Here is a 22,131-nt window from a genome sequence, read left to right as displayed (position 1 = left end):
GCTTTATTTTTTTTCATGGATGTTTTCCTTCGAGTATTTATAGAAGGGTAAGTTTGATTAATTTTTTAAAAGCACATAGAGCTATTTTGTACTGCTATGAGAAGCATCCCAAGGAATTACCAGGTCAACCCAACTAAATATGCCCCTCTTTATCAAAATAATTCTCCTTGAAGGGCATACTCCACAAGAGAAACAACAATCCAAATCCCAATTTCTATCAGATTGAGCTTTGATATCACTATTGCAACTGGCACTCTAGTCTCCAAACCATGTATTCTAGATGGTTCCTTCAACAGGTAAAGCTTAAAGGGTTTGCAAAATGGGGCCAGGCAGCTAATATGTCTACATGCATGTTATTAAGAGGAATATGTATGTGAAGTATAAATATTGATATTTTTATTGAGTTCAATGTAAATAAAAGCTGACAGTATATTAAGTACTAGATAATAGATCATGAGCAAACCCTACCTCAGTTAAAAATTTGTGGTACTTCCCTGGTGGTCCAGTGGTTAGGACTCCATGCTTCCACTGCAGGGGGCATGGGTTCGATCCCTGGTCGGGGAACTAAGATCCTGCAAGCTGCACGGCCAAAAAATTTTTTTTAAATGAGAAATTTAAAAATAAATGAACAAAAACTTGTGTTAAGCTCTATGGGAGAGCGAGTCAGGGACTGAACTCCCCAGCCTCACTTCATCCACAGCACTTTGGAACATGCTTGCCTCCTTTCTGGCTGAATCTCTGTCCTCGTGCCTCTGAGCTGAGGACAGTTGCCCACTCCCAGGTTACTCAGAGCCTAAAGGGGCTATCCCAGGATTAGAAGATTTCCCTGGAGCCCCAGTGCCAATGGCTGAAGGAGCTAGTGTTGAGGAGGTGCCAGGGCTGAAAGTTCAGCTTTGCACAGAGGAGGCCACACCAGCTCACTGGGATTCCACTGTGGGTGCAAAGCCAGGTGATGAGTTTGCAGGCCAAAGTAGTGGACCCATCTTCCTCTCACAAGCTCCTTTCATGCACGTCTTACAGCCCGTTTCTCTAGAGCTGTGACACGTTCAGCTTCCATTGTCCGATAGCATCGCTCACCATCCCATCTCTCTCTCCCACCTGTGTGAAGGCAGTGCTTGTCTCTTGTTCAATGGCTTGGTTATATCTCTTACTATACTATGGCCATACTTGCCATATTGATGTTCTTGTCCTATATAAGTATAAAATGAGTATGAATATTTTTTTCCTTAATCTACTCTAGTAAATGCACTTTAAATCATTCATCAAGGGCTTCCCTGGTGGCGCAGTGGTTGAGAATCTGCCTGCTAATGCAGGGGACACGGGTTCGTGCCCTGGTCTGGGAAGATCCCACACGCCGCGGAGCAACTAGCCCCGTGAGCCACAACTACTGAGCCTGCGCGTCTGGAGCCTGTGCTCTGCAACAAGAGAGGCCACGACAGTGAGCGGCCTGCGCACTGCGATGAAGAGTGGCCCCCGCTCACCGCAACTGGAGAAAGCCCTCGCACAGAAACGAAGACCCAACACAGCCAAAAATAAATAAATAAATAAATAAATCATTCATCAAAGCTGAATTCCTTTTTTTAAAAAATATTTATGTTGGCTGTGCTGGTTCTTAGTTGCAGCATGCGGACTCTTAGTTGCGGCATGCACGTGGGATCTAGTTCCCTGACCAGGGATCTAACCCGGGCTCCCTGCATCGGGAGCGCAGTCTTACCCACTGGACCACCAGGGAAATCCCAAACCAGAAATCTTAAGGGGGATGAGTCAAATAATTTGTGCTTTTAAAATATCCCTACCTCTTCTTTGGGGAAGCATAAACTTATATATATATATATTTTTTTGTTACAGGATACGACGGTATTTTTCTGATATATTTAACTCCTTAGATGCTGCCATTATTGTGGTGACTCTACTGGTCAATATTGCTTATATTTTCTATGACTTTAAGGTTCTTAAAGATTTCCCCAAGTAAGAAACATATGCTTCCCTTCTCTTAAAGTTTTTCTTTCTTAAAAAATATTTTCTGTGGCTTTCATTCTGTGTAATCTTTTTAACTCTGAATGTGCTAATTCTGTGCTAAATGAGCTGCTTGAAAATGAAACGTTGAGATAAATTTCCACATATCTGGAAACTAAAGGATGGTGGTGTTTAGGGACCAGTGAAGGGTGTCCACACTGAGTACCTTTAGTTGAATGAAGAAGATGATGCCCCCAAAGAAGAAACTGGGGACTTGCCTCTTGTCCTAACTTGAACTTCTCTACATTTTGAAATTCCCACTTGCGCTTCAACCACAAATTTCTTACACGTGAAATTCCTGGGTTTTTCCTATAACCAAGAGAGTACTGGTTTGAGTTGATGAAAAATTTGAGTGCCTCCAATGATGATTCTCTAAAAAGGAACAAATGGAAGAGAAAAACGAGGTGCCATGGGTGGAAACACAGAGGTACAATTTTGGCAGTATAGTTAACATGATGAAAGCTGAGGCAAGGTTAGAATTGTTAGGGATCAAACAAAAATGTGTATGAGAGACCGATGGCTTTTTTCTTTCTCCTCCTCTTTCTACTGTGGCAGCGAGAAGAAAAAGAGCAGAAGTGTTCTAGGATGTAGCTGTTGGGTGGCTCCCTAGGCTTATTCCTTAGTCAGATAGCTTGCCACTTCCTGCACTCCAGCTTCTCAGGACTTTCCCTCAGGTCCCAACAAAACTTGATGTGACAAGCTTTCGGAGTTTTTGAAAATAACCAAAACCAGTATGGTCTTCAGACAGGCAACCTTAGCATCACCGAAGAGCTTGTCAGAAATACAAGAAGAAAAACACCTCAGGACCCACTCTAGACCTACTGAATCAGTATGCACACTCAAGCTAGAGAAGCGCTAGCCCAAACCATCAGTTCTTTGCCATCGTGTTTCTTCCTGATGGTCGGAGACACACTTGGGAAGTAACTCATCTGCTACCTGCCTGATGTGTGTTCACAGCTCTAGTGAACCCCTGTTACTCATGGGAGTAACAGAGGGGAATAAGAATTCTGTTTTGATGGGACAAAGATTGAAAAATGCTTGTCTTAAACCACAGAAGTTAAACCCACAAATTCTGAGAGTCTACCATATGACTACTTCTTTAAATCAGAGTTTCTCAACACCAGCACTACTGATATTTTGGACAGATACATTTTTAGTAAGGGAGCTGTCCTGTGCATCGGTACTGAACAGCATCCCTGGCCTCTAACCACTAGATGCAAGTAGCAGCCCCTCACAGGCAGTTGTGACAACGAAACATGTCTCTGGACATTGCCAAATATGCCCAGGGTGGGTGGGGTGGGTGGGAGGCTTGGGCCAGGGGGTCGTGTGCAAAATTGCCCCTGGTTAAGAGCCACTGCTCTAAACTTAGTCCATACTGACAAATTCCTCTGTTTCTAAAGCAAAAATGAATCTTTTTTTGTTAGATTGACAATTATTTTACGACCTCTACGACTTATCACTCTGATAAGAGTTTTTCATCTGGCTCATCAAAAAAGACATCTTGAAACGCTGACCAGGAGGATGGTAAGTGGGCAAAATATGTTTATGATTCAGAAAAAATGTTTGTGCTTCAGGAAATACTGGCAGGGGTTGTAGATATCTATATATTGTTCTTTTTTTATGTTGATTTATGTTTTACAAACGAATGATTGTTTTAAACCCTCAGGTTTCAGGAAACAAACGGCGATACAAGAAGGATGGATTTGAGTTAGACCTCACTTACATTACTGGTTTGTGAAGTTTTCCTATATTAATATCACATTTTTCTTGTGTGTGAGTAAGTAATTATATGCTAATTTTGTTCTTTCCCTGTCTGAGGCATGTTCTTTCAAAGCATTTTTTATCCACAAAGACATAGGCCACTATGATAGTGGGACATATTTGGAGTTTAACCCTGAAAATGGAAAAATCTTAATTTTCATCTCAATTCAGGGCTACTTGCTTATAGTATAGGAAGTTGAATGGATTTTCAGCTGACTGCATTTGTTTGGTTTAGAATTTATTGAATTCTAGTAGTTATCCTCGGTCCCAAGGATTTCAGAGAGGCCTGTTCTCTTCCTAGAACGCTGAAGTCATTGCTTTGTAGGTCTGAGTTTCTGAGTCAGGGGAACACTGGAAAACATCCTAGGAGTTCCCAACATTGCTGGAGCCCAGATCTCTCATTTTTCTTTGGTGTTTAAATAAGAAATCAATTCCCACCACAGGGGGCCCTCCAGACTAAAGTCAACGCAAATCTGTTGCATAAGGTTAGAACCGGTTGAGACTTGGGAACACTGAATGTAACGGTCAAAATAGTGGATACTTTAATATCCAGTATTGGATATTAAAGTTGATTATCCTGAGGGTTAGTTAGCTTTTTTCCTGTCATTCTCAATCCTGACAGTTCTTTTCTATGAAAGCAGTCTGATTATATGTAAGTCGAGTTATCATATATTGTTTCACATCTATAACATTTGTTAATAGTGACTGTTTTGACTTCCAGAGCGAATTATTGCCATGTCATTCCCATCTTCTGGAAAGCAGTCTTTCTATAGGAATCCCATTAAGGTAAGAGTTTTTATCTAACAAATGCTCACATTACTCAGTAAACATAGACTGTGGAATTGTGAGATAATGTGGGCCCAGAGATGACAGTGTTCTCCTAAAAATTTACTCTTTCAGGTAAAAAATTATCATGGATTGCTATCAATTAGCTTTCGCTCTGTGATGAATCACCCGCAAACTTAAATGACTTATAACAGCAAACATTTCCTTTGCTCGTGATAATGTGGTTTGTGAATTTGAGTTGGGCTTAACTGATCAGGGACACGCTTAACTAATTTCAGCAGAGCTAACTCATGCATCTGTGGGCAGCAACTGGGCATCTGAGGGTTGGCTAGTCTAAAATGGCATTGCTGGATGGCTCCAAGTGATGTCTCATTCTGTAACAGGCTAGCTCAGGCTTGTTCACATAAGGCAGTGGCGAGGACCTCACTAGCATCAAGCAAAAGAATGCAGAGACCCTGGCTCTCAACTAGTATAATGTGGCTTCTACCTTATCCTATTGGACAAGCAAACTACAAACCCGGTTCAGATTCAAGCAGACGACAGATGCCGTCTCCGGAAGGCAGGAATTGTGGTGAATTGTGGGTGTTTTTCATGGTCTGTCATAGGGAAGAAGATTGAGAATTCTTTAACTAAAATGTGTATTCTTAGATTGAGATGCTAAATTACAGTGGATACATACTGCTTTAGGTCCCGTAGATTAAATAAAGTTCAAACATCAAGTGATGCTTACTATGAAATGCCAGTTAAAAGTCTTTGTTTAAGAAGTTTGCATATGTGTGTGGGTGTGTATACATTAGTGCAATTTACAGTATTTGTTCTATCTCAATAAAACTGTAATTATGTATGTATATATGTCTATATATAAGTATGTATATATATAATTATACTTTGAGGCATGTAAATTGTACTAATCTCATGTATATCTTGATAAAATTATATATAGGTATATATACAGCCAACACCCCTATCAAAATATAGAACATTTCTTGCTCTTTTTCAGTCAATACCCCAACACACTGGAGGTAATTACTATTCTCCCTTGTGTCACAACAGATTAGTTCTACTTTTTCTTGAATTTCACATAAATGGAATCATAGACTACATCTTCTGTGACCAGCTTTCTTTGCTTAAAATGAATTCTGTGGGATTTATCCAATATTGTTGGGTGTACAGTAGTTCTTTCTAAATAGTATAAAATAATATTTATTGCTTCTAGAATACTGATTGAAAGCTCAAGCATTCAGTTTACTTACAGAAATTATACAATTATACATTGCTTCACAAAGTCAGCAAACACATTACACTCTAAAAAGTCTATTTTACAGAAAATTAAAAATTCTAAATATCAAAAGGTACATCTGAAGAAACAAGTATAAATTTGGCAGCCAGTAATTTTGACAGGAAGTTGTACAGCTTGCGTGACTTTAATCTGTGAATATGGCCTTCAGTCATTTAGCTCAAGTTCATCATTAATTTATTTTTCCAGTGTAATTGTGTTTCATACCATTGACATTTGCATACTCTAGAATACGTTAGAAAGAAATGTGTAGTATTCACAAATGTTCAGAAAAGCAAGCAAAAGTTCTGTGAATCTGCCCAGTTCTTCTGAGACGGTCTCACATCAACTTCATAAGCATATTCAATCCTACAAAATAGTAAGCTAATGTTTGAACACAATTTCCAAGATAAAGCACATTTTCTTACAAATAGTGAAGTCTTTTTCTCAAGCACCACAAAAGTATACAAAAGAATTTTAGTTTGAACAGATCTCTCAGAACGTGTTTAACCTGATATTTCAACAGACTTAAAGTTTCCATGGTTTCACAAGGACCAGATTTTTAATTACTTAGAGGAGAAAGAAACAGCCTTGAAAGATGTGGACTCGATCATTACCAGTAGAAAAAGTATCCAATGCATACCTTATAGAGACAGAAAAATAGAACATTTCCCCTCTCAGAATAATGTGTATATAATTATATGTAATATATATTATATATACTATACTATACAGCATATATAAGATAATGTATAGTTGTACATGGAATTATATAATATATAATACATTTCCTTAAAATAGTGTATATTTAAATAAAATGTATATTATAGTATATATTAAATATATATTAATATATAATGTATAAAATATAAAATTATAGTAAATGTAATATATATCATATGTTATATATAATTATATGTTATATATTACTGCATATAAATTTTATATAGTATAACTATTATTCTATTTATAAATATATATCTTATCTCTTATAGAAACAGAAAAATATAACATTTCCCCCTTAGAATAATACATGTATACTTATATATAATATATATTATACAGAATAATATATAATTACATGTATAAATTATATATTATATGTATATGTCTTATATAACATGTAAATATATTATTCCATTTATAAATATATAATATAAACTCATCTCTTATAGAAACAGAAAAATATAACATTTCCCCCTTTATAATAATATATTATATTTATATATAGTATATTATGTTACTATATATAATTATATATAAATTATATAACTATATATTACACATCATATAATTATATAACAATATAAGTATGCATATATTATGAATGTATTAACATCATAAATATATAATACTATAAGTAGATATGTAACTTATATAAATTTATATATTATATAATTTATATTTTGTATGAATGATATGTAAATTAAAATTTATATATCATTTATGCAATATGTAATTCTGTTATATATAATGTATGTTATATTACTTTATTTTATATGATATGTATTATATTACATATGTTATATAACATTATAAAATATGTTACACATAAATATACATATATTATTCTAAGGGAGCAAATTTTTAATTTTTCTGTTTCTGTAAAAGATGAACATATATGTAATTTATATTTATAAATATAAATAATATAACTACCATGAAACCCTTTAATTCATATGGTAAATGTTGAAACTATGACCAAAATATGAAAACTACCAGAGCTGTTAGAAAAAGACTAGAAGCCTCTTCACATATGTATAATCTAAGCATGATACTCTCCAAAAAAAAAAAAAAAAAAGAATTGTAATTATTACCTTCCAGTTTGAAAACTTTAATTCTAAATTTAAAAAATCTATACACAAGCCACTGATTTAACCAGATCCTCACCCGCGCCCCAAAAAAGGTGTTTAGTAAGCAGGACCCGGAAGAGCTGATATTCACAGTTCCTACAAGAACAACTCTTTCAGGGTTTATCCCATGAAGTACTTTATTTTACAACCTTCTTCTCATGCAAAACTAAAGGTCCATTTGATTACACAGAAATTTCATACAGTGTAAAACTAGAACTGAGTGTGAAATACTGCATGTAAGTATTTCTAAATAGTCTTGTTCTATCGGTTCATCAGTGACTTCTGTGGCTTTATAGTCATTTTCTGTGGAAGATTCTGAGAGAATCTCTCCAGTTCTACTGGAATTGGAGCCTCCTAATTCTTCTGTTTCATGGCAGTCGGAATCCTACTTGCAGGGCCTCTGTTTTCACTGTCTTCTGAATGTAAATCTGTCTCATCCTGAGACAGATGAGATTCCTCTATTTGATTATTTTCCACAGAATTCTCTTCATTTATAGTTAAGGCATCATCAGATTCTTTCTCTTGAATTTTTTTTTCCTGGAATCATTTCTGTTGTTAAAGACACTCGTCCTCTTCATCCTCTTCTCTTCGTCTTTATTATTAGATGAAGCTGGTTCTTCTGTTTCTTCTGTCATAACTGAAGAAGTATGACTAGAAGTTGTTTGGTCATCTCTGACTTCACCTTCTTTGTCAAACTTGAGTTTTTTAACCTCATGTCCCTCAGCTCCCAGACCATATTCATTTGGATGTTTATTTTCTATACGGCTGACTGAGGAACTCCTGATCCAGATGTCAGAGTCATTGTGAATTTTGTCCTAGTCATGCTGTAAGTTTGTAAAGACTCTTTGCTCACTGTGCTCTGAGGCAAACCATTCCTCCCTCCCTTCCTCCTTCCCTTCCTCCCTCCCTCCCTTCCTCCCTCCCTCCCTTCTTTCCTTCCTTCCTTCCTTCCTGCTCTCTCCCTTCCTCCCTCTCTCCCTCCCCACCCCATTCTCTCTCTCTCTTTGTTTTTGTATAAGTTGCAGGAGTACAGCATTAAAATTTAACATCTGTATACACTACGAAGTGATCACCAGTACAAGTCTAGCTGCCGTCTGTCACCATACAGTTGACACTCTACCTATTTCAGCCACACCCCAAACCCCTTCCCCTCTGGTAACGAGTAATCTGTTCTCTGTATCTGGTTTTGTTCACTTTTGTTTTATTTTTTTAGATTTCACATATGAGTGAAATTGTATGCTGTTTGTCTTTCTCTGCCTGACAGTTTCACTTAGCATAATACTTTCAAGGTCCATCCATGTTGTTGCAAATGGCAGGACTTCATTCTTTTATGGTTGAGTTGTATTCATTGTGTGTGTGTGTGTGTGTGTGTGCGTGCACACACACACGTATTTATCACATCTTTATTCATTCATCAGTGGACATTTGGGTTGTTTCCATATCTTGGCTGTTGTTCATAATGCTGCAGTGAATATAGGGGTGCATATATCTTTTGGAATTATAGTGGTTTTTTTTGTTCTTTGGCTAAATACCCAGAAGTGGAATAGCTGGGATCATATGGTATTTCTAGTCTTAATTTGGGGGTAATCTCCATGCTGTTTTCCATAGTGGCTGCTCCAATTTACAGTCCCACCAACAGTGTTTGAGGGTTCCCTTTTCTCCACATCCTCTCCAACATTTGTTACTTCTTACCTTTTTGATAATAGCCATTCTAATAAGCGTGAAGTGATATCTTATTGTGGTTTTGATGTGCATTTTCCCCTAATGATTAGTGATGCTGAACATCTTTTCTTGTGTCCATTGGCCATCTGTATATCTTCTTTGGAAAGTTGTCTATTCAGGTCCTCTACCCATTTTGTAATTGGGTGGTTTTTTTGTTTTTAAGTTGTATAGTTCATATATTTTGGATATTAACCCCTTATTGGGTATAGAAATTGCAAATATTTTCACCCATTCACTAGGTTGCCTTTTCGTTTTGATCATGGTTTTTACCACCGTGCAGAAGCTTTTCAGTTTGATGTAGTCTCATTTGTTTACATTGGCTTTTGTTTCCCTTGCCTTTGGAGTCAGATCCACAAAAACATTGCTCAGGGCAATGTCAATGAAATTACCAGCTATGTTTTCTTCTAGGAATTTTATGTTTTCACATCTTTCATTCAAGTCTTTAATCCTTTTTGAGTTAATTTTTGTGTATGGAGTGACATAGTGGTATAGGTTCATTCTTTTGCATGTGGCTGTCCAGTTTTCCCAACACCATAGATTAAAGAGACTATCCTTTCTGTATGTCCTTTGCTCCTTTATCATAAATTAATTATCCATATATGTGTGGGGTATTTTCTGGGCCCTCAGTTCTGTTCCGTTGATCTATGTGTTTGTTTTTGTGCCAGTACCCTACTGTTCTGATGACTTCAGCGTTGTATCAATAGTATAGTTTAAAATCGGGGAGCATGATAACTCCAGCTTTGTTCTTCTTTCTGAAGATGGGCTATTCAGGATCTTTTGTGGTTCCATACAAATTTTAGAACAAATTACAATTTTCTTAAAGCTTGTTAACCGCCTACTAACTTCCTTCTCTGGTAGCTTTAAACAATGTGTATTTACAGTAGAGGCTAATCAGAGTAGTCATCACAACTTTTGTGGGCTATCTGAAAACCATCAGTGGGTTAGATGTGACTTGGAATGTATGTACCTTTTTATTCCCTGAATCTCCCATAAAAGGTGCTAAGTGACGGACCAGTGAATAAAAGGGTGATAATCATTTTAGGTTAGTCCTAGGAAAAGGCTTATGTTGGTGCCACGTGGAATATGTAAGGTATGTGTCCATCTTTTTTAGGAAGTTGTACGGTTCCTGGATACCAAGCATCAAAACCACTACCGAGTCTATAATCTCTGCAGTATGTACATGACTTGATATTTTGCTATTATAGATAGAAAACAGGTCACTCACTGCATGTAAGAAGGTGACTCAGTTTTTACGTTTCCTTTAATCGTAGGTATTTGGTGGTGGTGGGAAGTGAGTTTTAAAAAGTCTCCATCTTGTGCTGGCTCCATTTGGTAGGAAAAGAAAGTGCAACAGCACACAGTACCCCGTGAGGTAGGCAGGAGACTGGGGGCAGAGCTCTTTTAGGAGACTCAGGTCTAGTGGTAGTAGGTTTTGGAAAATATTTGTTTTTTCCTGCCAGCTCGTGTTTTGAAGACAATTCAACAAATGCATGCTCTAACCCACTAGGAATGAGGAGTGAGGAGACCAGGGCCCTGCATGGGAAGAAACCCCAAAACCCTATAGCAAACAAACTATAGCCCAGCTGACCCTCTTCCTGTATATTAAATGGACATTTTCAGGAGGAAAGTATCTTGGTTGGTTGCATTGGCTTCTGCTCTGTGTAACCATCTGATAATGGAGTGAGTAGCCTGCTAGAAAAGTACAAGTAAGGCCTATTAAACCAAAATAATTTGGGCTTATGTTACTCAAGACGGACAAAACACTACTCTACTTTTTTTTATTATTATTATTATTTTATTTTTTTTGCGGGACAGGGGCCTCTCACTGTTGTGGCCTCTCCCGTTTTGGAGCCCAGGCTCCGGACGTGCAGGCTCAGCGGCCATGGCTCACAGGCCCAGCCACTCCGCGGCATGTGGGATCTTCCCGGACCGGGGCACGAACCCGTGTCCCCTGCATTGGCAGGCGGACTCTCAACCACTGTGCCACGGGGGAAGCCCCTACTTCTATTTTTGAGACCCTTACGTTTCTTTTAGAGCAGCAGGAGCCAGACAGAAAGCTCCTTTTAAAGGTAGAGGAGGAATTTCAAATAGAAAAGTATAACTTATTTATACCTTGACCATTTACTGTGTTTATTAGGGTTAGAGATACGACCCGTGCATCATTTATTTCAGGTGAAAGAGCTTATGATGCTAAGTACTTCCATGATAGGGTCCGTCGATACATGATTGACGATCACAATGTCCCCTCTTTGAGGTAAGTTTGATGCCAAGCTGGCTGTCAGAAGGGGGCTAAATACAAAGGGCTTGATTTTTTGGGGAAGTATTTTCATTCAACTAAAAATCTTTCACTTGGAATCAGTGAGATGGTGGCGTTCTCCAAGGAAGTAAAAGAGTGGATGGCTCAAGATGAGGAAAACATCACAGTGATTCACTGTAAGGGGGGCAAAGGTAAAAAACATTTTTCTTTTTCTTTCTCTTCTTCTAAAGAAATTTGAAAAATATATTAAAGTACACCAACAAGATACGTTCTGCTATTAACCGGTATTAATCATTGTTAACATTTTTTCTATTAGCTTCAAGACTAAAGGAAGGGGAAGGAAAGGGAGGAAGTGGGGAGGAAAGGAAGAAAGAGTAAAGAAGAGAAGAAAGCAGGAATAGAAGAACTGAGGAAGGTTAAGTGTGTTTTCCCTTGTTTATTGACTATTTGGGTTTCTTCATTTTTGATTTGCCAAAATATCTGTCAAAATACAAACACTGTTTAACTTTAGAAACCATCAGAGCACTTTTCATTTTATTTAAGGTTATTCTTAAACTTTGTGAGGACCTTTTAAAGTTAAGAGTGTCGACAGCAATGCCATTTCAAAGACCAAATGTTATACTGGAATTTTTATAGTGTCATGATACATAGAAGTTGATTTTGGTGGGGGGAAAATGGGGGTGGTGGGAAAGCCAGTTGTAAATTCAACCAATTTAACTTGAGTCAGATTTTCTCTCATTCAGATTTAGGCTTTTAATAATCATCTAGGCATATTTCACAGTTTTTGACAAGTAAGGAATTATGGTTTCGTTGGGCTGTGAAACAGTTTTTTATATTAAATTCCAGGAAAACACACTTTAAAACTGCCTTCTGTAATTGAGTAGAATAAAGTTTTAGTCTTATGTGAAAAGTAGTTCCAAGCTCATGAGTTAGTAGGCAAGTTCTATCTTTAGTTCCACAGGTCGAAATATTCTGTATGTACGGCAGTTTACAACATTGTGCGTAAATGAAGAATACAGAGGTTGAACCACATGGAATTGCCTTTCTTTGGACCATCTTTTGCTTTAAAAAAAAGGCCATTTAATATGGCTCAACCAAAATATTATAATCTAAGAGTTGGCTTTAGTTTTCTTTTAATCAGGTTAATTCCCTGCTTAAAGGAAAACCTTCATTTCAAATTTAATTATTTTTTCTGAGGGCAGACTCACACTATTCTGTGTCCATGTGCGTTTCATTGCTTTTCCTTTAGGATTGTTTGGAAGAGGCTAGTATTCAGTTGGTCTGTACCAGAACAGCTCCTTTTTTCAAGTTTTCATTCATCTTGGTTTTGCTTCTTTTTGTTGGTTGATGCCTGCACATTACCAGTAATATCATGATAGCCCAAATATTTTATTATTGATTTATAGGACTTCTTTAAATAATCTGGGTGCTAATTTTTTGTTAGCAGTTTGTATTGCAAATATCTTCTTCCACTGTGTTGTCTGTTACATTTGATTATGAGTTATTTTGTCATGTAGAAGTTTTTAATTTTTAACGTAGTGAAGTTTATCAATCTTTTGTGTGTGTGTGGTTCGTGCATTTTGGTCACGTTTAAGAAATCCACCCACACCCTGAGGTGGTGAAGATATTCTCCTTATAAAATAGTAAAGTTTCGCTTTTTACATTTAGGTCTTTAATCTAATTGGAATTTGGGGAGGGAGATTTTTTTTCCATATGGATAGACAATTGTCCTAAAACCATCTATTACATGCTCATGTAGTCCCCATCAACTTGTAGTCCCTTCTCAGTCATATACCAAGTTTCCGTATGTATTTGGGACTGTCTGTGAATTTTCTATACCACACTATTATAATTTTTATAGCTTTATAATATATCTTGATAAAGACAGAAATCTCTTGACTCTTCTTACATTTAATTTTAGAATTTTATCAAGTTCTACAAGAAAACATATTTGGGATTTTTATTGGAACTGCATTGAATCTATAGATTAATTCAGAAGCATTGAGAACTTTGCAATATTGAGCTGTACATGAATAGTTTTCTATTTATTTGAATCATCTGATCTTTCAATAATATTTTGTACTTCTCTTCATGATGGTCTTGTATATCTTTGCTAAATTCATCCCAAGACACATTGCTACTGCAAAAGGAAGCTTTTTTCTATTACATTTGGATTGGTTCCAATTTCTACTATTATAATGCTGCTATGAAATACATTTTTCTTGTTGCACGTGTGCCCACATTTCTGTTGAGTGTAGACCTTGGACTAAAATTGTTTTGTCTTAGATAATGAATCTCAAACTTTAATAGATGATGTCATCTGTTTTCCAAAACAGTTGACAATTTACACTCCACTGGCATTGCATAAAAGTTCCAAGTGTTCCACATCCTTACCAACACTTGGATTTCTCAGTCATTTTATTTTTAGCTGTTGGGTGGGTATGTAGTTGTATCTCATTATGGCTTTCATTTGCATTTCTATGGTTACTAATAAGATTGAGAAAGTTTTCATAGGTTTATTATGATATCCTTGCATATTCTTTTTTGTGAAGTATCTGTTTAATTTCCTTGTCTATTTTTATCCTGGATTGTTTGTTTTTCTCCAATTGACTTGTAGGAATTCATTATATATTCTCAATTTCAACTCTGTTGTTTGTTATATGTATTATACAGTATTACAAGATAGCTTTTCTGCTCTGTGATTTGCCATTTCTCTCTGAGTATCTTTTGGTTAACAGCACTTCTTTTCTAACATAGTCAGTGTACATTGTTCTGTCTCTTCTTAAGGTTAGTGTTCTGTGTCCTAATTAAGAAATCTTTCCCTGAGTTTAAAAATACATAGTCCTATATTATCTTATATAACTTTTATTTCGTTTGGAATTGATTTATGTGTGTGGTGTGAGGAAGGGGTCAAGTTTTATCATTTTCCATTTGGCTGTCTAATTGTTTCAGCACACTGATTTCATTTCCTTGCTGTTCTGCAGGACATGGGTCTCTTTCTGAACTTTCTAATCTATTCATTGCTTTTTCATCTATCTGTGTGCTAGTAGCACAACTCTCTTACTTGTCTTAGCTTTCTAATAAGTCCTGATTTCCTTTCAAGGGAGTCCACTCATCTTGTTCTTCACAGTTGTTTGGGTTTTTTAGGTCATCTACATTTCCGTATACATTTTGGAATCAGTCAAGTCACACACACACACACACACACACACACACACACACACACACGATGGAACTTTGGAATTTCATTGAGGCTGTAGACAGAGGGGAATTGAAATCTTTACAATACTGAGTTTTCCAATCCATGAATGGAAATATCCATTCATGTAGTTAAGTCTTCTTCAGTCTCTCTTTATAATGCCTTTTCATTTTCTGCATAGAAAGCTTGTATATGTGTGGTTAGATTTATTCCTAGATATTTGATATCTTGATATTTTAACTTATAAATTATATCCCTTGGAAATTTTTATGTCCTAAATGTTTTTTTGTTGATGCTGTAAATGCTGTTGATTTTACTAACCTTGCAATCAGCAAACTTAACTAAATTCTTCCATTAATTCTATTAACTTGTCTGTAAATTCTTTTGGATTTTATGGCACATGATTATATCGTATGAAATAATGAACTAAATTCTTCCTTTTCAATCCTTTTTTTCCCTAGCACTGGCTAGAACCTTTGGTACAGTGTTGAATTATACGTGATGATCGCAGGAATCCTTGTTCTCCCGCTCTCACAGGAAAAGCTTTCAGCATCTCGATTACTTTAGGGTGTGTGTGTGTGTGTGTTAGTGTTAGATATTCTCTATCAGATTAAGACATTCCTTTAATTGCTAAGAGTTTTTATAATGAATGAATGTTGAATTTTATCGGAAGCTTTTTCTGTGTCTTTAAAATAATATGATTTCTTACCTTTATTCTATTAATCTGGTTGATTACATTGATTATAAAGTAGTAAACTAACCTTGAATTCCTGGAATAAACACAATTTTGTTGTGCTCTATTAGTTTTTAATAAATTGTTGGATTCTGTTTGCTAATATTTTCTTAAGGATTTTTGTATCTATGTCATGAGTAAGAGTGGCTATAGTTTTCAAATTTTGGCTTCATAAACCAAAATTAAGTTGTACTTTTTTTTTTTAAGTCTCTGGATGAGTTTGTATAAGTTGACATTTTTTTCCCTTACAGGTAAGGTAGAATTCAGTAGTAAAGCCACATTGGCCTCAGTGGGGGAATTGGCCTTAGTTTCTCTGTGGGGAAGTTTTTAAAGTATGGTTCAATTTCTTTATTAGATATGGGATTATTTATAATTTTATTTCTTCTGCGCATTTTGGGTATTTTCCCAAGCATTTGTTCATTTTATCTAAATTTTCAAATGTCTTGGCATCAGATTGTCTTAAAATATCCAATTCTAATGTCTACAGTGGTGTTCCCTTTTTCATTGCTTACATTGCTATTTTTGGTGCCTTCTCTCTTTTTTCTTTTGATTAGTCTCACCAGGAATTTACTAATTTTATTAGTCCTTTCAAAGCACCATGTGTTTTGGCCTGACTGATCTTCCCTATTATTTGTTATTTCATCATTTACTTTAGTGTTTCCTTTCTTCCACTTTCTTTGGTTTAATTTGCTGTTTTTTTCCTAACTTCTTGAGATGGATGCTTAACTCATAGATTTTCAGCCTTTCTCTTTTCTAGTTAGCGTTTAAGGCTATAAATTTCCCTCCAAGAATAGATTTAGCTTCATCACACAAGTTTTTATGTATATTCATTATTATTTAGTTCAGAATATTTTCTAATTTCCATTGTGCTTGTTTCTTAGACTCATGGGTTATATAGAAATATACTGTCTTATTTTCAAACATGAGGATTTTGTAATTATCTTCTAGTTATTCATTTCTGGTTGTATTGCATTGTGGTCAGAGGACATACGCATCTTTTTAGTTCTTTGAGACGTATTTAGACTTGCTTTATCGCCCAGAATTTGGTTAATTTTATCAAATGTTTTCTGTGCACTTGACAATAAAGTGTATTATGCATTGTCCTGAACAGTGTTCTATATGTGCCCCTTAGGTTGTTTGTTAATTGTTTTATTCAAATCTTCTATATCCTTACTGATATTTTATTTTGGTTTGCTTGAATTCTTTGCAGCATAATTCCTTCCTCCCACCCCCACCACTTGCTTGGAAGTCATATACTCTTTTTATATTCCTTAGTAATTTCTCTAAAGATTTCAACCAACATCCCTTATTTAGCTGTCAGTTTTTGCTTTTTTCTTAGTGTTGACCTTGTATCTTCCTGAACTCTTTCATTAGTTTTAGGGGTTAGCCTATAGATTTACTTGGACTTTTCTAGTCTGCAAATAATGAGAGTTTGTTTCTTCTGTTTTTAATCCCTATACATTTTGTTTTTCTTATCTTACAATACTGGCTAAGCCATGTAGTAAATAGAAGCAGTGAATAGTGGATAGTTTGTTTAGTTCCTGGCTTTAAGAGGAATGTTATCATCATTTCATCATTAATATGATATACCTGGTAGGTATTTTGGTAGATTTCCTTTCACCATAGTTAAAAACTTAAAACCTTTGTCCAATAGCAAAAGTTTAGTGAATGAATATATGTTTATGTTTTAAGTTAAAATACTGAAGACAAGTATAAATCATTTTAATGATTCCTTGCATACCTGACTTGACTGGATGAGAAGGCATCTACTTTGTCTGTGGTTGTGCTTACCCATAGCCACTGGGACATGAATCTGCAAGTTTTTTTTCGAATGGGAATATATAAGAGCTGTAAAGACTCAGAGATGTCCTCCAGAATTGAAATGTTAACCATCCATGCTAGAGAGCTAGATTGTTAATGGTCAGTAGCCTCCTTTAGCAAGAAGCTTTTACTTATCAGAGCACAGGGTGGTACAAAGTCCTCTTTGGAAGTACTTGGCTTAGAATATTTTTCAAACTATGGGTTGCAAAATAAATTTAGTGGTTCATTTTTTTAAAAGGATAGAATAGAAAATAGGGTGCATCTTAAAGTAAAAGGATAAGTTTGGAATTACATAAAATAAAGTTCAGCATATACTGGCTAAGACAAAAGCTACAGTTCATTGTAGAAAGAACAGATGCAATGTACTTTTTAACTCACATTTTGTATGGCAGGACAAAAATATAAATTAGAAAAAAACCATGAGACTTTGAGGATAAAGTGACATAAAATCAAGGATTTGCTTTAACATGCTGGTGGGGGGCTGGGGTGCGTGTAGAGAGGGGGAGGGAAAGAAGGATGAGGGAAGAAAAGGAAGAAACAAGTATAACAATTAATATGATAATTATCGAATCTGGGGAACAGGTATATGGGGGCTCATTATTCTGTTATTTCTACTTTAATATATGTCTTATAACACAAAAAAAACCTCTAACTAAAATGGAAGGAATAATAGGTATGGCAAATGCTAGGTGGTGTTTTGGGTTCTGTCCACGTTTTATCTTTTATAGTTTTTTATTTACATTAGTAGGAAAACAGGATGTGTAATTAGCTCTTAATTGGTAGGTATCTCTTTAGCTTTAGAGTCCTGGAGCAGAGCTCACTGCCTCTGCCTGTTACTGCAGTCTCCAGGGGCCATGATTCAAGAACAACATACACGTGCCCATCCATGCACACAATTAGCACAGAACTCCAGGTAGAACCTCAGAGCAAGCAGTGTAAGGGCTTTGTCTATCTCTGAATTGAAATATTTTGAACCAGCACTTTCAGAGTGGAAGAAAATCAATCCAAAATGAACTCTAAATACTTCTGAGAGTAGTTTTATACCAAGTGCTGCCATGGGCAATGGTTCACGAACTAACTTCTTTTCTAGGAAGAACTGGAACTATGATCTGTGCCTACCTTCTTGCCAGTGAAATATTTGCAACCGCAGAGGTATGAAAGATGCTCCTACCAGTGCTGTCTTAGGCTGATTGAATTTGCTAGCTCTGAAACCTCGCTGGTGGGATGTTAACATGATCCCTGAGTCACGGTAATCAATGGAGTTATAATTGGAGAGGTGATTATTAGAAAGCCTGGTTTGGATACTTTCTCATTTAACTGGCACTCTTAGTAACTGACCTCAGGGCCTCTTTCTTTGGGACGGGATGAGGGTGAGGTCAATGAGGCGCTCACCTTGGACACAACGTTTAAGGGAATGCCAAAAATCTCAGTAATTAAGATAAATAGTATCCCAGTGCAGCATTTAAAAAATCTAAGTTAATGCCAAAAAATCCATCGTGGATACAATATGAATATTTTAACTAAAGACAGGACACAGCAGAGTCCAGATTAATGTGAAATGAGTAAGGTCAAGTTGTGAAAGTTCAAGAAAACCTCAGCAATACAGAAGCTTGACTTGCCTCCCCCAGACCCATAATCCCACCAGCTCCAGGCCTTCCTCCTTTCTCACGAGAATAAGAAGATGGGTTAGGGAAGTTTTCTAAAGGACCTTGAACATCCTTGCAAGTGCTAGGTAGGTAAAAGGCATCGTTTTCCGACTCAGAACAAAGTCTCTCCTGGATGTTATATCTTTGCACAGTCAACATCTGTGGCCTGTGCCCTCTGGAAATTTCTGAGAAGACAGGATGGGCTGTTGCTATGTCTTAAAGCAGGGTTCCCACTCTTTTTCTGCCATGGTCTTGCTGAAAAGCCACCTACCTCTTAGAGGGCACGCTCCCAGCAGCTCTGCTTCTCGCTCAGCCTGCAGCCCAGATAAGAGAAGCTGGGGGTTCTGATCTGGGCCAGCACCCTGATTCCACCGTCTTCTTATTTCAAATTTGAGACACACAAGTTAGGAAAATGGATGCTCTAGGACAGTGTTTTTCACACTATGGATCACAGTTTATCAGTGAGTTGTGAAATCAACTTATTGGGTTGTCACTTGCATTTTTTAAATAAAATGGAATCGATTAGAATAGGAAATATCAAAAGGTAAGTATTGTTTTTGAAACTTTTGTTTCAGTTCTGTGTGAGTGCGTGTGTATGTGTGTGTGTGTGTATGTGTGTGTGTGTATCTCCCAGGTTTATGAATGTGGATTGTAGCTTTAAAAATAAAAAGTTTGAGGGACTTCTCTGGAGGTCCAGTGGTTAGGACTCTATGCTTTCACTGCTGAGGGTTGAGTCCCTGGTCAGGGAACTAAGATCCCATAAGCCATGTGGCGTGGCCAAAATAAGTAAATATATAAATATAAAGTTTGAAAGCTGTTGGTCTGGAGCCCTAGACAGAGCCAGAGGCCGGTGCTCAGGCCTTTGCTGTCTCTGACGGGCTGCATGCATCTCCATGGCAGGTCACTTGGCTTTCTTTTGGTCCTAATCTTCTCCATTTGTAAAATAGAAAGATAGGAAGAAGGACCAGATTATCTCTAAAGTCTTCCAGCTCTAAAATTGTCTGTCTTTATGAATCTTTGAATGAGAGTAGGCCTTGATGTGGCTTTGTTAATTCTGTTATTTCGGGTATAGCCTCTGCCCAAAGACCACTGACGTAAGGAAATCATGTGCCCTTAGAAACTTCAGAATGCCTTATACAGGAAAGGGACGTGCAGATGACCCATGACTGGACTGTCCCCTTTTTTATAGGACAGCCTTTATTATTTTGGAGAACGACGAACAGATAAATCCACCAGCAGTAAATTTCAGGGAATAGAAACTCCTTCTCAGGTAAGTGCTCTTTCTTTAAAAGGGGTCACTCTGGGTAATTAGGTTAAGATTGGCATCTATTACCTGGTTTCATTTTAGACTCTCTTCCTTAGGTGATTCCTTAGGTCATCTTCTCCTTGGGTGGTCTTCTCCTTGGGTGCCCTGTGACAGGCCTTGATCCCTTCCAGAGGTCAGGAGCCCTGCCTCAGGTGTTGGCTTGGCTTTGCACCTTTGCTCTGAGTTCTCCCCAGAGCGCCCTGCCTTCCATTTTAACTGGTTATTGTTTGCAGAGTTCAGGAGTTGATTCCCTTCCCAAGGTAGGAAGGTCCGATTCCTAAGGTTTCAGACCCCCTGAAGATTATCTGAAGTCACTAGCCTTTTATTTCCATGTAAAGAGGAACTGAGTCTTTCACAAACCGCTATTAGGGCAATTCAGCCCTTGTAGAACATTGTGTGTGTGTGTGCGCACGCATGGGCACACACGTGCACATGTGTAAGGGAGAGACAGACAGTGACAGAAAAAGAGACAGAGTCGGTGGGAGGGGGGGCTGCACTTCAAAGGAGAAAGGAAAGGGAAAAGTAACATTTTTCAAAAACCTATTTTATACTAAACACTATTATACTTTTACATATATTGTCTCATTTAATACTCAGACATTCCATGTGACCCATGTTATTACCTTATTTTTTTTCCTTTTTAAAACATTTTATCATGGACTTTTTCATAAAAAGTCAAGACAGTCATACAATAAATCCCCTTATATTCATCATACTGCTTCAGCAATCATTTCGTCATGTGGCCAACCATTCATTCCCTCCCCACTCTACACACACACACACACACACGCTTCATTTTCACACTAAACTTGGATTATTTTGAAGGAAATCCCAGACATCAGAGCATCTTATCCCCTAAGCATTTTAATATGACATCTAACATAAAGACTCTAAAAAAAAAAAAAACCCTTAAAACCATTGACATACCTAACAATGTTATACCTTAATAGTATCAAATGTCTAGTCCTCGTTTAAATTTCCATAATTATCTTAAAATCTTTTTAAAACTTAGTTTCAGTCAGGATCCAAACAAGGGCACACATTTCATTTGGTTGCTATGTCTCTTTTAGTTTATAGGTTTCCCACCTCTCTTTTTTTTCCTTGTAAATTGTTTATTGCAGAAACCAGGACGTTTATCCCATAGAGTTTACAACAATCTAGACTTTGTTGAATCCTGCTAAGGGTTTTGCATTCATTATCTAATTTAATATTCTCAATAACTCAATGAGTGTGCCCCATTGTGATTCCCATTTTATAGACTGGGAAATCGAGGTTCAGGGAAACTAACTTTTTGAACTAAGAACTCAAATCCAGATCTTTCAGACTCCAAAGCCCGTTATTCCCATCCTGTGCACAGCTTCTCATTTGGATTGCCTTTCTATACGGCCCCTCAAACCCCAAGTGAGAGATGGTTGGGAATTCTTAAGTAAATGTGGATGTGGCCATGAAGGAGAGTTTCTTTGAGTGAAGTGACGAAAGCTGATACCCTTGGCCTAGTTAGCAGAACACTGTAACTGCTGGCTCTAGACATTCATTTGGGATCAAAGAACTCAGCCTTATCCATTCATATTTTTCTGCCAAACACAAGCAACACAAGAAAAAAAAATAAAAGATAGCCATAGGCTATAAGTAATACATCAACTTATTGAAGCCCAGCTCGAATCATGCCATTTCACGCTCAAAATCCATAATGGCTTCTGACTGCCAATGGCAACAAATATGTTTTAACCTGGCACTCCCAATCTAGATTTGATT

The 22,131-nt window shown here is 36.8% G+C and overlaps 1 protein-coding gene and 1 pseudogene across 3 annotated transcripts in view; one reads left to right on the top strand and one right to left on the bottom strand.

Moving 5' to 3' along the window:
• LOC116742988 (phosphatidylinositol 3,4,5-trisphosphate 3-phosphatase TPTE2-like) overlaps positions 1-22,131 on the top strand; it is a 50,767-nt gene continuing 28,636 nt past the window's right edge. For 2 of the 3 annotated variants that reach the window (XM_032610937.1, XM_032610936.1), the window contains exons 1-10: positions 1-47; positions 1,849-1,968; positions 3,441-3,540; positions 3,683-3,746; positions 4,499-4,563; positions 10,526-10,586; positions 11,587-11,668; positions 11,774-11,862; positions 18,515-18,576; positions 20,260-20,340. In XM_032610937.1, the coding sequence (XP_032466828.1) occupies positions 16-47; positions 1,849-1,968; positions 3,441-3,540; positions 3,683-3,746; positions 4,499-4,563; positions 10,526-10,586; positions 11,587-11,668; positions 11,774-11,862; positions 18,515-18,576; positions 20,260-20,340 (756 nt within the window). In that variant the 5' untranslated portion in view covers positions 1-15. The remainder of the gene's footprint in view (positions 48-1,848; positions 1,969-3,440; positions 3,541-3,682; positions 3,747-4,498; positions 4,564-10,525; positions 10,587-11,586; positions 11,669-11,773; positions 11,863-18,514; positions 18,577-20,259; positions 20,341-22,131) is intronic. The other variant, XM_032610938.1, reaches the window with a different exon arrangement.
• LOC116743290 lies at positions 7,859-8,569 on the bottom strand (annotated as a pseudogene).

Source organism: Phocoena sinus, chromosome 18 (assembly GCF_008692025.1).
Source record: "Phocoena sinus isolate mPhoSin1 chromosome 18, mPhoSin1.pri, whole genome shotgun sequence".
Lineage (NCBI taxonomy): Eukaryota > Metazoa > Chordata > Mammalia > Artiodactyla > Phocoenidae > Phocoena > Phocoena sinus.
Note: the sequence above shows the minus strand (reverse complement) of the source record. Positions and strands in the feature narration are given on the sequence as shown.